At 39.7% G+C, this 16141-nt stretch overlaps 1 protein-coding gene across 2 annotated transcripts in view; it reads right to left on the reverse strand.

Annotated features, from left to right (window-relative positions):
• The window catches only part of LOC133564274 (receptor activity-modifying protein 1-like), a 186391-nt gene that overhangs the window by 58527 nt on the left and 111723 nt on the right, over positions 1 to 16141 (reverse strand). For both annotated transcript variants that reach the window (XM_061918468.1, XM_061918467.1), the window contains exon 2: positions 7786 to 7921. In XM_061918468.1, the coding sequence (XP_061774452.1) occupies positions 7786 to 7910 (125 nt within the window). In that variant the 5' untranslated portion in view covers positions 7911 to 7921. The remainder of the gene's footprint in view (positions 1 to 7785; positions 7922 to 16141) is intronic.

Consider the following 16141-nt stretch of genomic DNA (forward strand, 5'->3'; position numbering starts at 1 on the left):
GGCTGTCTTCAGTTTCCAACCATTTTTTTGTGATAGAGTGATTGGAGCACATACTTGTTTGTCACAAAAAACATTAAAGAAGTTTGGTTCTTTTATGAATTTATTATGGGTTTACTGAAAAAATGACCAAACAGCTCAACCACAGAATTTTACTCCAGAAGGTCTTATTTGTGTCCATGTGATATTAGATGAAACAAAAATTTAGCTGTTTGGCCACAATACCCAGCACTATGTTTGGAGGAGAAAAAGTGAGGCCTTTAATCCCAAGATCACCATTCCTACCGTCAAGCATGGTGGGCCTGTTTTGCTGCCAATGGAACTGATTCTTTACATAGAGTAAATGGGACGATGAAAAAGGAGGATTACCTCCAAATTCTTCAGGACAACCTAAAATCCTCAGCCTGGAGGTTGGGTCTTGGGCACAGTTGGGTGTTCCAACAGGACAATGACCCAAAACACACGTCAAAAGTGATAAAGGAATGGCTAAATTAGTCTACAATTAAGGTTTTAGAATGGCCTTTTGAAAAACATGACTTAAACGTGTGGACAATGCTGAAGAAACAAGTCCATGTCAGAAAACCAACAAATTTAGCTGAACTGTGTCAAGGTTGGGCTTGGATTTAAGTTGTTTCCCCAACGCAGATGAGGATTAGCACGAGGAAGACGTGACTGTGAGTCCATATTTTTATTTAACACTATAACTAATCAAAGATTAACAAAAGCGCTCACAAGGAGGTACAGAACTTGGCTACAAAATACAAACATGAAACAAAACACTTTCTCGATGGCATGAAACGACAATGAACTATAAACTTAAGACAGGACGAAGGCATGACTATATACAAACAAAACAAAACTAGCACTGTGGCATAAATACACAAACTTACACGGCATGGAACTGTGGACCAGGGCATGAAGGTTGGAACAGCATGGGTAGAGTGTGTGCGTGTGTGAAGATCCCGGGACGAACACAAGAAAAAGAGTGATTTAAATAGCTATGATCATTAATGAAAACAGGTGTGGGGCTGAGAACAGGGACGTGACAGGTGAAAACTAATGAGTTGGCATGGAGACGAAAACAAACCAGGAAGTGCCAAGACAGAACTAAATGTCCAAAAAACTAAACATAACCTAACCAAAACATAAACTTACAGGCGTGACAAACTGCACCAATTTTGGCAAGACGGGTGGTTAAAAATTCAACCAGAAGCTTATGGATGGCTACCAAAAGCGCCTTATTGGAGTGAAACTTGCCAAAGGACATGTAACCAAATATTAACATTGCTGTATGTATACTTTTGACCCAGCAGAATTTGTCACGTTTTCAGTAGACCCATAATAAATTCATAAACGAACCAAACTTCATGATTTTTTTTTTGTGACCAACAAGTATGTGCTCCAATCACTCTATTACAAAAATAAACAAGAGTTGTAGAATTTATTGGAAACTCAAAACAGCCATGACATTATGTTCTTTACAAGTGTATGCAAACTTTTGACCGTGACTGTAACCTAGATTTACAAACCAAAGGCTGGACAGCTGAGATAGGCTCCAGCAACCCACCCTAAAAAAGGGACAAGCGGTAGAAAAGGCCGGATACAAATATGTTTTGGTGTACAAATTGTGTCACAGTATACAAACATTTCATCCACCCATTGTGGGCGGGCTTATTGCTCAGTCAGTAAGAACAGCAGTACTGTCGTTATCGACAATTCAAATGTTTTAGTTGTGTGCTTTTTATGTGTTATTTTGCCTTTCTTGCAGTCTACAATGTTCTAGTTTTGTTAGCTCAATATTAAAGAATGCAAGGAACAAGTTTTGTATGGTTTGAAAAATTCAGGAAGTATCCACAGCGTTGTCGACACTTTCCTCCTCCTTTTTTTATTTTATTTTGTTTACCTAATCGGTGTAGCAAGCAGGCTGTTACTGTAAAGGAGTACAGTTTAACCTCGATTTACAAACCCCCCTTTTTCTTCTGCAAACTTTTTGATTTACAAACTTTTGGATCAAGCTAAATGTGGCGCATTTTCACACTTTGATTATTCTGTAGCATTTAGTAGGATGTTAGCTAGGCCAATGGTAAGCTATCTGCAGGTTACAAACAACGCACGGTATTTGGGAAAATAGCAATGCTCCTATTCATAGATCACTTGCTGAGAAGGCTTTAAATATTTCAAACATTAATGTATTTCAGACTTGAATATATATTTAGTTAGGAACAAACCTCTCCAGGAGACACCACACAATGACTATGTTTCCATGCACCAAATTCAGATTTCTCAAATAGTTAGTTTGTGTGCCTCCCGTACACATTTCCTTTTAGCGCGGATTAATGTATTGCAAAACAAGGCATCAATGCAGCTTCTTACAAGTCAACAGCGCATCTCTTGTACCTGTTGTTCGATGTAACATTGGCACAGATTACAAATATTACGTCTCTAATGTCTGTACCTGGGGTCGGCAACCCACGGCTCCGGAGCCGCATGCGGCTCTTTGATCACTCTGGTGTGGCTCAGCTGTAAACTTGCCAACCTTCCCGAATTTACCGGGAAATTTCTGACCTCAGTGCCTTTCCCTAAAATTGTCTGAGGTTTGCCAACTGCGATTTTCACTCGGACAGCAACATGATGGCAATACCCATAACATCATCTAATACATGTAGTTGTTCCTGCTGTTACACAATACTACCGTATTTCCTTGAATAGCCGCCCGGCATGTAAAGTGCGCCTGCCTTGAATTATTGCCGGATAAACCTCGCTCCCCAAATTTAAAAGCACATGTTTACTTTTATCCCCGGGTCAAACTTGCTACGCTACAAGTAATGCCATAATTTTCATAAATGGCAAAGGAATTTTTATTTGCTTTTACTGTGTGTAAACCAGGGGTCTTGTTCCACAGCCATACAGATTACACTAATGGTTGTGATATAAAACAACTTCTCCGCGAACCCACATTAAACGATGACAAACACACTTCTGGAGAACATCTGCCCTGCAACACACCACAAACGCAACACAACACCTACCCAGAATGCAATTCATCCACAATTCCTGGCTACACCATACACCCGCTTGCACCAACCCCCCCCCAACACCCCCCCCCACCTCCACCCCCCCACCCCCCCTCCGTGCGTTGGTTGAGGTGGGCGGGGTTGGGGGCGCGTGTATAATATAGCCAAGAGTCACGGATGCACGACATTATGGGTAAATCTTATGCTGCGTTTTATAATGTGCCACAGAGCCAATGCTCTCCAGAAATGTGCTTGGTGTGGGTTCACAGAGTGTGGCGCACACCAGCAAGAGTGTTAAAGCTGCCTACATCACAACCATCAGTGTAAAAGGTATGGCTGTTGACCAAGTATGCATTGCAATCTCGTATAGGAAGCAGTGAAATGCATGCGTCTGGCCGGCACGCAGACAACATGGTGTGAAAGTAGGCGCGATGACATACTGTAGAGCAGTGGACGCAGAATAATGATTTTTTAAATTTATTTTTTTTAAATCACATTCAAGTTTTTACTGCATGACATAGGTAAGCACGGGGGTGAGAAGAGGTTTTAAAATTATTAGCGCCTGCTTACTTTTACCACATGCTTTGAATAAGCGCAGGAGTGAGAAAAAGTTTTAAATTAATTAGCGCCCCGGCGGCCATTCAAGGAAATACGGTATGTGCGTGCCTGCCGGTCACGTTTTGTGTGAAACCTCTATTACAATCCTCAAGCGATTGCAAGGCATACTTGTTCAACAGCCATGCAGGTTACACTGAGGGTTGTGATATAAACAACTTTAACACTCTTACTAAGATGCGCCACACTGTGAACCCTGGCGCATTGGAAGAATGGCTGCACGCAACCAGAAGGTCCCTGGTTCAATCCCCACCTAGTACCAACCTCGTCACGTCCGTTGTGTCCTGAGCAAGACACTTCACCCTTGCTCCTGATGGGTGCTGGTTAGCGCCTTGCATGGCAGCTCCCTCCATCAGTGTGTGAATGTGTGTGTGGATGGGTAAATGTGGAAGTAGTGTCAAAGTGCTTTGAGTACCTTGAAGGTAGAAAAGCGCTATACAAGTACAACCCATTTATCATTTATCATTTCGGGAAAATATCCGCACTGTAACACAACATAATAAATACACAAAATCCCATGCAACCGTGACTTTTCCAGGCTACATGATACACCCCGCCAGCACCAAACCCCACCCACCTCAACCAACGCAGGAGGGGGGGTTTGGGGAGTTGGTGGTAGCGGATTGTATAATGTAGCCTGGAAGAGTCAGGGTTGCATGGGATTCTGGGTATTTGTTATGTTGCGTTTATGTTGTGTTACAGTGCGGCTGTTTTCCCGAAATGTGTTTGTCATTCTTGTTTGGTGTGGGTTCACAGTGTGGGTTCACAGTGTGGTGCATATTTGTAACAGTGTTAAAGTTGTTTTAAACTGGCACCCTCAGTGCGACCTGTATGGCTGTTGAACAAGAATGCCTTGCATTCGCATGCGTGCGTCTGCTGAAGCCACATACCACACGTGACCTGACTGGTAAGTTGTTTGGACAAGTTGTGGAGGGCATTACAGACAGTGCCATCGTAGCACGTCCTTATTTTTGTAGATTGGGTTTTACTCAGCAGACATCCGAGGAAATAGTCACTCTGTAACCCGTGACTCTCCCGGACAAATTCGGGAGGAATTGTACAGTATGAGCGATGCTAATAAGGGGCATTCATATTAAACTCACTGACCGCACTAACATCAAATCTTCATTTTTAATTGTGGGCCGCGTGTCTGAGACCCCTGGTTTATACATAGCACAAAGCAAAAAGAAACTGTGTATACAGTGTTATTTCATTATAAATTTCAAGATTCTTGTGGCTCCCATTATTTTCTTTATTTTGTGAAACAGGTGAAAATGGCTCTTTGAGTGGTAAAGGTTGCCGACCCCTGGTCTGTACTGATGTTAAATAGACTGCATCAATAAATTATCTTGGATTTCTGGACAAACATGACACTATTACCAAGGTTTCGGAGCGGATGCAGGTTCGAAGCAAAGAAATACTGGCAGGAGAGAGTTGTTTCGAGGGAATTTTCGGACGAAGAATCATGGAAACAAAACTTTCAAATGTCTCAGATTTCCTTCATAAAGCTCGGAGGATTGATTGGAAGACGTTTTAAATTGGAAAGAAAAGACCGTTACGACCCCGCCGATGCTGTTCCACATGAGGGATGCTGTTGTTCTGGACAGTTGTTGTGGGGCTTGGTTGGTAGAGGGGTCGTGCCAGCAACCCGAGGGTTCCTGGCTCAATCCCCGTCTACCGGGCCTTGTATTGCAGCTCCCGCCATCAGTGTGTGAATATGTGTGTGAATGGGTGAATGTGGAAATAGCGTCAAAGCACTTTTGAGTACTTTGAAGGTAGAAAAGTGCTATACAAATATAACCCTTTTAGCATTTGTGTACAAGCTGGCCAGTTGTGTGGAATACAGAGTAATTGTTAATCAACTGGGAGTGCATAAATGCAGTGTGAAGAGGTTTGTGTACGCTTTACTCTTTGCCTTGTAATACACCTGCTTCATTCTCTTCCATCTCGTGAATTTTTCGTTCGCATTCACCATTTCCTGTATACCTTCTCGAATAAACATCAGCTTCTTTTTTATATCCCATCAATGCACTTCAAAATGCTCCATTCTTTAAATTTGTGAAGCAAAATGAACGGTCTCCTTTTCGTTCCAATTGTGGCAAGGTTTTTACTGAATGCTGTCTGCTACCGGGAATGGTCCACTCTGGCAGCCCACAACCACTCGAGAGATCTGGTCTTCGATTGCATACTAAAGGTGTGTCAGTCCAGTTTCTCAAAAACCAAACATGATCAGGTTAAGGTGTTTCCATGAGTTGTCGGATGCTTCTTTAGAGCTAAACTGTTTAGGAAATGTAGTGAGTGACAAGTCCTGTTGATTTACCTCTGACAGGACGACAGTCTTCTCATTCTGATGTAAAATTCCGAGGTCTTGTACAAACTCAAAGTTGATTTGTTCGTAAGCCTTCACTGACTTAGTATTTCAAAATGTACGATACAAAGGGTCCACTCTGGCAGATCACTCAAGAAATTCTGTCTTCAATCGCATAATCGAGATATGTTAGTCCAGTTTCTCAAAAGCCAAACATGATCCGATTAAAGTGTTGTAGGATGCTTCTTTAGAGCCAAACTGTTTAGATAATGTAGTGAGTGACACGTTTCTTTGACTTACCTCTGACAGGCGACAGTCTTCTCTTTGTGATGTAAAATTCCGAGGTCTTGTGCAAACCCAAAGTTGGTTTGTTTATAAGCCTTTACTGACTTCGCATTTCGAAATGTGCGATGCGAAGGGTCCACTCTGGCAGCCCACACCCACTCGAGAGATCTGGTCTTCAATCCCATAATCGCACAAACCCAAAGTTTGGTTGTTCGTGAGCGTTTACTGACTTCGTATTTCGAAATGTACGATACATATGGTCCACTTTGGCAGCTCACTTGAGAAATGTACGCTTCAATCGCATAATCTAGGTGTGTTCGTCCAGTTTCTCAGAAGCCAAACATGATCCAATTAAGGTGTTTCCATGAATTGTCGGATGATTCTTTAGAGCCAAAATGTTCAGGAAATGTAGTGGGTGACAAGTCCTGTTGATTTATCTCAGACAGGACGACAGTTTTCTCTTTCTGATGTAAAATTCCGAGGTCTTGCACTAACTCAAAGCTGATTTGTTTGTGAGCCTTTACTGACTTCACATTTCAAAATGTGCAATACGAAGGGTCCACTCTGGCACACCCACCCACTCGAGAGATCTGGTCTTCAATCGCATAATCGCACAAACCCAATGTTGGTTTGTTCATGAGCCTTTACTGACTTCGCATTTCGAAATGTGCGATACGAAGGGTCCACTCTGGCAGCCCACACCCACTCGAGAGATCTGGTCTTTAATTGCATAATCTAGGTGTGTCAGTCCAATTTCTCAAAAGCCAAACATGATCCGATTAGGGTGTTTCCATGAGTTGCCGGATGCTTCTTTAGAGCCAAACTGTTTAGGAAACATAGTGAGTGACAAGTCTTGTTGACTTACCTTTGACAGGACAAAAGTCTTCTCTTTCTGATGTTAAATTCCGAGGTCTTGCACAAATCCAAAAATGGTTTGTTCATGAGCCTATACTGACTTCACTTTTTATAAACGCTGATTCCGTTGACGGCTGAGATACAGGACAAGTCTGGCAGCTTGCTCCAATGTCTTGTCCATAGGAAGTGGTCATATGGATCAATTCCACCAATTTTACTTATTTTTTTGTGGCAGGCCTTTGAAACAGGGTCCAGTTTGTTATAATTCAATCCCAAGGTTTTTTTTTTATTTCGTACAATCCATTTTAATCCAGTTTGTTGCTCTCTCTCATAATACCGCTGGTTGAGTACAGCAATGTAAACAAAAGGTTTGCCCACCAGCAATGCATCACGTTACACCTTCAAACCCTATATAAACTTTTTTATATAAAAGTGACTGATATTTCAGCTTTAACTGTCTGGACGTGCCTTCAGTTGCCATTGTTTACTTGTTTTCCCAGGAAAACACTGCCTCAAAGTTTTGGCAGTGAATTGCAAGTCACATTGCTCAGCCACTTGCAAAAAAAAATCGAACAAGATCAAAACAATGGATGACGCTGTAGCATAATGAAGCGTTAACTCGCCCCAATCCACTAAACCGAAAGGTGAAACTGCCTATTCAAAGTCTCATGGTGCTTGTCTATATGTAAATGTTGGGTTGGATGTACTCACTCAACAGTGTCCTCCCAGCTGCACCAGTTTTTCTGATCCAGCTCTTGCATTTCCAGTCCGAATTTGGCCAGACAGAACTCCTCTATGGCGTATTCATAATGGGGTCCACAACCAAGTGCTGACATACACTGAGTCACTGTGAAGAGAGAAGAACAGGGGAATGCATGAAGATGGTCAAATGCCAAAGCTGTTCATCTTTAAATAGAAAACCATTGAGTGGGATTTTTTGTCAGTGTTACAAAAAAAAAAAAAAATCAATTTGGGATTTTCTGGCTTTATTGTTATTTACAAATAAATATACATAATTGCTGTCAAATGAAAAGAAAAAGATAAAAAACGGATGAATGTTTCATTTTTCCTGACTTATAAATGTTGTTACAATGTTGGATACTGGAGTTAAACAATGCCAAAGCATACAAAAATAAAGTTAATGTATTTTGGCGTGAAGTTGCACACAGTTTTGGATACCTCTGTTTTAACAGGGTTTTGCAGTTTGGCTACGTCTTGACATCCCAGCAAGGTGGAAGCACTTATTTGGACATTTAGTAAAGCTCCTCTCCTTCTACTTCAGGCTATGAGATAACATAAAAAAGGTAAGAAAGTATTATTTTCATCTAATCCTAGGATGCGCATAATAACACTAACATGCTGCTTAGAGTCAGAATCGATCGGCGAGTATGCAGGTGCACTTAATGTTGTGACCGGGTGAATCTATATAAGGTTTGTGAAGTTTATTTTCGACTGTGTCGGGAAAAAAATAGCAGTGATGACTTCAAGATACATATTTAAACAGCGTACATTTTCAAACACTTTTGGAGAGGTGCGTAGTTTCATTATATATATATATATATATATATATATATATATGTATATATATATATATATATACATACAGTGAGGCAAAAAAGTATTTATTCAGCCACCGATTGTGCAAGTCCTACCACTTAAAATGATGACAGAGGTCTGTAATTTTCATCATAGGTACATTTAAACTGTGAGAGACAGAATGTGAAAAAAAATCAGGGAATTCACATTGTAGGAATTTTAAAGAATTTATTTGTAAATTATGGTGAAAAAAAGTATTTGGTCAACCATTCAAAGCTCTCACTGATGGAAGGAAGTTTTGGCTCAAAATCTCACGATACATGGCCCCATTCATTCTTTCCTTAACACGGATCAATCGTCCTGTCCCCTTAGCAGAAAAATAGCCCCAAAGCAGGATGTTTCCACCCCCATGCTTCACAGTAGGTATGGTGTTCTTGGGATGCAACTCAGTATTCTTCTTCCTCCAAACACGATGAGTTGAGTTTATACCAAAAAGTTGTAATTTGGTTTCATCTGACCACATGACATTCTCCCAATCCTCTGCTGTATCATCCATGTATTCATTTTGGTATAAACTCAACTCGTCAAAGCCAGTAGCAGGTGAGTAGATTGCCCAGCGGGGACTGGTTATCTAGTCACCGAGACACGGTGTTGGAGTTGGAGTTGGAGCCAAGAGCGGAGACACGCCGGACTGAAAAGTCTTGAATATATATTGCTGGAAAGCAAACCATGCTTGGGTATAACAAATAAAAGACTTGTTCCAACCTGTATACTGGGTTCAAGAAGATCTGTGGGCACACTCGGCGACTTCCACAGTTAAGATGTGTGTATCACAATCCTTATATGTGTGCAAGATGGGACGGTGTGTGTAAAACATTGTGTGTAATATTTTGCAAAAACTTTGAAGCAGAGTCTATCTGCACAGTGGTTTTGCTTAATGTGTGTAGACTTTAACTGTGTGAAAATTTAAAATCTAGTGTGTAAGCAATTGGAAAAAAAACTAACAAAAACAAATACTTCTTGAATGTGGAGAAATATGTTCACCTTTTTCCTTTAATGTGTTTAGCTTAGTTCAGTTTTACTTTATTTCGAACATGCATACGATACAATGTTGTACGTCACATATTTTCAGTTGTTTCATTCCAGCACGTCCGAAAAGGAGTAGGAAGAAGCAGAGCTTATTTAATCCAACCTCTTTTTCATATCATAGCAGTTTTATCCCATTTCCTTTATTATTGATTGACCATGTCAGATGTGTCCATTAACCATGCCGTCTTACTAGTCTTAAGTGTTTTGATGAATCAAAAATAGAGTATATATACATATATATATATATATATATATATATATATATGTCTTAATTAGATTATCCAGAGAATAGTGCTCAATACCGTGGTAGAGCACAATATATGTATGTATGTAGGAATCACACGGCTTATTTTAGAAACCAAAACCTGCGGAATTCCACAGAACTCAGCAAGCACATTTGGAACCTCAAAGACAATAATGTTGAATATTCAATAACATGGCAAATTCTAGCATCCAGCACACCTTACAACAGTGGTAATAAAAGATGCAACCTATGCTTGAAAGAGAAACGGTTTATTATATACCACCCAGACCTCTCATCCCTCAACAAGCCCAGTGAAATTGTATCAGCTTGCCGTCACAGACAGAGACACCTCCTAGGTAACACATGAGCCAATCACCACGCCCCTACGCCTGCCTGTACCTACCCGTTCTGTGCCCTGTATAAACCATGGTATGTGAATGCTTCCATTAAAATCTCCTGATGATTGAGGGAACCCCTCATGAAACAGTTCTGTAGAGATGAAGTAGTCTTGTGATTTTCCCCCACACATACATATATATATATATATATATATATATACAATTTATAAATTATATTATGCCGCAACCCACATCGCAGATTCCCAGATGCATACATTATCATCCATCCATCCATCCATTTCCTACCGCTTGTCCCTTCATTATCAATTAGTCTAATTGTTTGCTCACTGTCCTCTAACTCATACATGTTGTGTTATGATTGCTGGATTGGAAAGAGATGCCACATCCTGTTTTGTAAAGCCAACTGACTCTGCCCACGTCTGACACATCAGTCAATGCAAACCTTCTCTATAAGTGCAGGAGCATAAACAAATGACCTTTGAGCTGGCATTTCCGTGCTTGTAATCTCGCCTCGCGGTTGACGCGACTCTTAGAAATCATCGATCCGTGAGTGAATTCCCACTAAGACGCTCACGTATGTATGTATATATTGTGGAGTAATAATCGTAAATCGCTTCTGTTTCTAATCATTACACAACATTATTACAACCACACGGGGAAATACACAAAACACATTGAGGTACAAGAATATTGAAAGACTATATTGCTGGAATAATAATACAGAACAATGTCAGAGGTGCAGTTTGCAGAACTATGGTATTTATTACCAATGTGTTATTTTATTTTGCCAACTTTTCATCTTAAAAGTTTACAACAGAGACATTCTTTCTTGCAAAATTACGACTTTTGCCGATCCCCTCTGGTTGACACTGTATTTATTCTAGTCCCCCGGCTGACCTACAACCTTGATATGAAATTCTCACATTCTTACATCCCAAGTCACTGGCTTTGACTACTGTCATTTTATTGTGCATTTTCCTTACAATGTAGCCATGTCAATGTACTCCATGAATACAGATATTATCTAAACCTGTCAACATTCCTGTTTTACCTGGGAAGTAGCATTTTTTTTTTATCCTTCTTTGTCCATCTTATTTGTGATAAAAAAATTAAAAAACCTTATTTTTCCCCTATTTTCCAGACAAACCACTCATAGGGATTCTTCAATCTTCACTCCAAGCAGTGTTTGTAAGTTTTACAATGTAACTAAAACTATGTGAGGTCTGTAGGAGTGGTGTCATGCATATTTGTACGTGCCTACTGTCATTTTATTGTGCATTTTCCTTACAATGTGGCCATAATAATGTACGCCATCAATACAGATATTATCTAAACCTGTGAACATTCCTGTTTTTCCTGGGAAATCTTGTTTTATTTAATCCTTCTTTGTCCAATCTTGATGAAAATGAAAAGCCCTTATTTTCCCCCGTTTTCCAGACAAACTACTCATATGGATTTTTCAATCTTGGCTCCAAGCAGTGTTTTTAAGTTTTACAATGTAACTAAAACTATGTGAGGTCTGTAGGGGGGGTGTCATGCATATTTGTACGTGCTATCGTAATTTAATGACGCTAGCTTTGTAAGCATTAGATAATATGTTAACACGTTTACAAATATCTGTGTTACTATTGTTAACTAGCAATGGCATTATTTTTGTATTGTTTCAGTTTCAGTTTTAGTCACAATGACCTTGATATTGTCATGTCTGTGTGATCATGTTTTGTTTTAGTAATGTTCTGTTTGTTTTTTGGACACTCAGTTCCTGTTTTTGCACTTCATTGTTTATTTTGTTTCCATGACTACCCATTAGTTTTCACCTGTCCTCATGTCATGCACCTGTCTCACGTTTTGCACTCGCACATCTGTTTTCACTGCTATTTAAGCTGGTCTGTTTCTGTTGTTCGTCCTGGCAACATCACCTTCTACCACCATCTATCACCTGCTCCGCACCTTGTAATGATCAATGCCAATGATCCATGTCCCGTTCTCGTTCCGTTCCAACTAAGCTTTTCGTTATTAGTGCCATCGTGCAAGTTTTTGTTTTATGTTCACAGTTTTGCCCTGGTGCAAGTTATTGTTTTCACTGCCAAGTTTTTGGACCTCCTTATGAGCGCCTTTTGTTTGTTCCTGTTTTTTAGTAGTTATAGTGTTAAAATAAAAGATGTCTCTACCTTCACGCCATCTCCGGTCCAAGTTCACTTGCATCTCGGGAAAACAACCACCTCATAGTCCACGCCTTGACAGATATGAAATTCTCATATTCTTACATCCCGAGTCACTGGCTTTGACTACTGTCATTTAATTGTGCATTTTCCTTACAATGTGGCCTCATCAATGTACTCCGTGAATACAGATATTATCTAAACTTGTCAAAATTGCTGTTTTTCCTGGGAAAAGCATTTTTTTATCCTTCTTTGTCCATCTTCTTTACCATGAATTGATTTACGTGGACCCCAACTTAAACAAGTTTAAAAACTTTTTCGGGTGTTACCATTTAGTGGTCAATTGTACGGAATATGTACTGTACTGTGCAATCTACTAATACAAGTTTCAATCAATCAATCAATCAATCTTATTTGTGATGAAAATGAAAAACCCTTATTTTCACCCATTTTCCGGACTAAATTCCCATAATTTGAAACACAAGTACGCAGTTTGCGTGAACCAAAACCACACAAGAATATAGCTTGCAAGGGCATCTCGGCAACAATTGAGGTGCTGTGCTCCTTATTACGGTCAGCATTTCAAAAACTGTTACGGGATATTTTAAGAAAAACTCCTACATTTCTGGTATGTCCAGAAAGAAAATGCAAAAGAAAAAAAAAAGTATTGGTATTGGACTATAAGCTGGAATTTTCCTAAACTTTGTACCCCGTGGCTTATAAAACAGTGCAGCTAATTTATACATTTTTATTTGCTGACGGCCATAATGCAAATATTAAAAAATAAACTGCAAAGGTGTGTTATTGTTGGACGAGTTCGCTCACTGCAGTGTCCTTCCATTTAGTGCTTTCAACCGGAAGTAAAAGTGTTTCATTGTGTTTATACTAAGTATTGATTCTTCAATCTCCACTCCAAGCAATGTTTGTACGTTGTACGATATAACTAGAACTTTTTGAAGTGTTTTCATGCATATTTGTAGGTGCAATCGTAATGTAATGACGCTAGGGTTGTTAGCATTGTATTGTTTTAGTTTCACAAAATCCTCAGTAAATTCACCACAATGTCACTGTGGAGTTGTTGAGTCTATTTAGCTGATTGGAGAGCTAACTTACGCAGTTAGTGGGTCCATGACGATGACTTCTCTTTTGTTTGATCAGCCGTTTTACTGCCGTGTTACGGACGGCGTTTGTAAACAATTAAGGTATGTAAATAAACATTGACAGAATATTTATGTGTAAATAACTCATTTTGCAAAATGTATATCTGCGACTTTTAGTCTGGTGCAGCTAATTATTGATTTTATTTGGTGTGTTATACATCACGTTTATTTATAGCACGGAAAATACGGTAAGCAAAGTTTTTGAAGCACGGCTCACTGCACAAGTCAGTGTGCCGCACAAATTATCTTGTAGTGGTTACTGTAGAAGAGGGGTGTTTAAGGTGCGGACCGGGGGCCCTCGACAGGTTCTAAAAATGTAATGAGATATTAATGGGGTATACGCATTATATATAACAGTAACAAGTATTTGCTTTGTCACCTATAACACAAAATCTTGGATAACGATATTTTTTGGCATCTTTAATGCTCTTTCCTTATTAAAGTCTGGACATCCCCACTTAAAAACAAATGCAATAAATACAGTTCTATGGTAGTTTTTACAGGCCCAGTTGATATACTCCATGTGAAAAGGTCACATAGTCCATCCAGGCGGAAATCAGTTCCGTGCATTGAAAACATTTAGCAAATACATAGTGAGCATGCAATGACTCAGTTATGACTGATAATCTGTATAGAATGAAATATGATGTTTGTTATGCAGAGGTGTACTTATACCAATTTTATAGACAAATTATACTATTTATAGTTGTGGGAGGGCGTGAAATGTTTTCCTCTTTACGCTAAATAGTTGAGAAGCAGTGATGTAAAATTTTAAATAGATCAATATTACCTACCACCATTGATTTTGATTTTTTTTTTTAGTTTAAAAAAATAAATCCCACTAAAAATCTGAGGGATCCAAAAGAGCCCCCACTCATAAAAGTATTAAAAATACGTAATACTTTGTATTTTAGTTTTTTTTTTTTTACTTTTATCACAAAAATCTGTAGCTCATGTTCAGATCCCCTTAAGTTTCTATTATTTTTATGTTTTTAGGGACCGAATGTCCCTTTGGGACAGAAGACCCTATTGAATTTCTAGCGTTTTATTCTTTATTATTTTTCCGCAGATTTGAGCTGTAATTTGACCCCTTAACATGTTTCAAAACTCCCCAAATTTGACGACACACACATCAGGACTGGCGAACATTGCGATTTAATCAAAAAAACTTAACACCAAAACTAAAAATTGCTCTCTAGTGCACCCTAGGAAAAAAACACAGACACAACTGCCTGTAACTTCCGGCAGGAATGTCGTAGCGACATGAAACAAAAACCTCTATGTAGGCCTCACTTAGACCTAGATTTCATACACTGGCATCCTTCAGCAAAAATCAACAGGAAGTTTGCAATTCCCCCTTCAAAACGAAATTTTGTAAAAACACTCAGCTTTGCCTCTTTGAGCTGTAATTCGAGCCCCTAATGATGCTTCAAAACTCCCCAAACTGAACACACACATCAGGACTGGCAAAAATTGCGATCTAATAAAAAACCTAACCCCAAAACTCAAAATTGCGCTCTAGCGCCCCCTGGGAATAAAACACAGACAAAACTGCTCCTAGGAAGAAAACACAGGCAAAACTGCTCCTAGGAAGAAAACACAGACACAACTGCCTGTAACTTCCAGTAGGAATGTCGTAGAGACATGAAACAAAAACCTCTATGTAGGTCTCACTTAGACCTACATTTCATATGTTGACAATCCCCAGCAAAAATCAACAGGAAGTTTGCAATTTCCCCTTCAAAACAAAAGTTTTATACTAAACCGGTCACCTTTTTTCAAACATTATCTCCTCTGAGCGCGTTTGTCGTGTCGGCTTCAAACTACCACAGGAGAGATATTGAACCCTCCTGATTAAAAGTTGATGCAAGAGTTTTAATTACTGCTACGGTTTTGATTGTATCAGCCTTCAAAGAACCGCTGCGCTGAAAACCATTTCAAAGATAGCCGCCATGTGCATACACAGTGAGGGAGCTGTTTTTTTTCCCCCGTTTTTTTCCGTACCGTCTGCTGCTGGTGCGCACGCACCAACATTCGTGAGGGAGGGGCTGTGATCGTCTATACCAAGATGGCTGCCAGGTGCCGTAGCTAAGCCGGTATGTTTTAAAGTTGTCGTTTGCCTGCATATCGTAAAAACAACTGTCCAATATTTTACAACTAATTGCAAACTTATAGGTGCCGACCATCAGGGCCGAGTTGCGACGAGAGAGTGTGTCGATGTTAAGACATTACGCCGAGTTGGTAAGTCTATCTGTTTGCTAATAGTAGCTACTATCCATCCATCTTCTAACGCAGCCAAAGCGGTAACATCAATCGCTGCTTGCAGCTTTAATTTTACATTGTTTTTTTTGTAGCAAATACATAACATATGCAATGTTTTCCCTTTTTAAATAATTCAAAGTGAAATATTTCGTATAATCATACATTTTATTTATTATCTGTGTTGGCCCTGTGTTGAGGTGGCGACTTCAAATGCAGCTGAGATAGGCTCCAGCACCCCCCGCGACCCCAAAAGGG

The sequence above is a fragment of the Nerophis ophidion genome, linkage group LG13 (assembly GCF_033978795.1).
Source record: "Nerophis ophidion isolate RoL-2023_Sa linkage group LG13, RoL_Noph_v1.0, whole genome shotgun sequence".
In the NCBI taxonomy this organism is placed as follows: domain Eukaryota; kingdom Metazoa; phylum Chordata; class Actinopteri; order Syngnathiformes; family Syngnathidae; genus Nerophis; species Nerophis ophidion.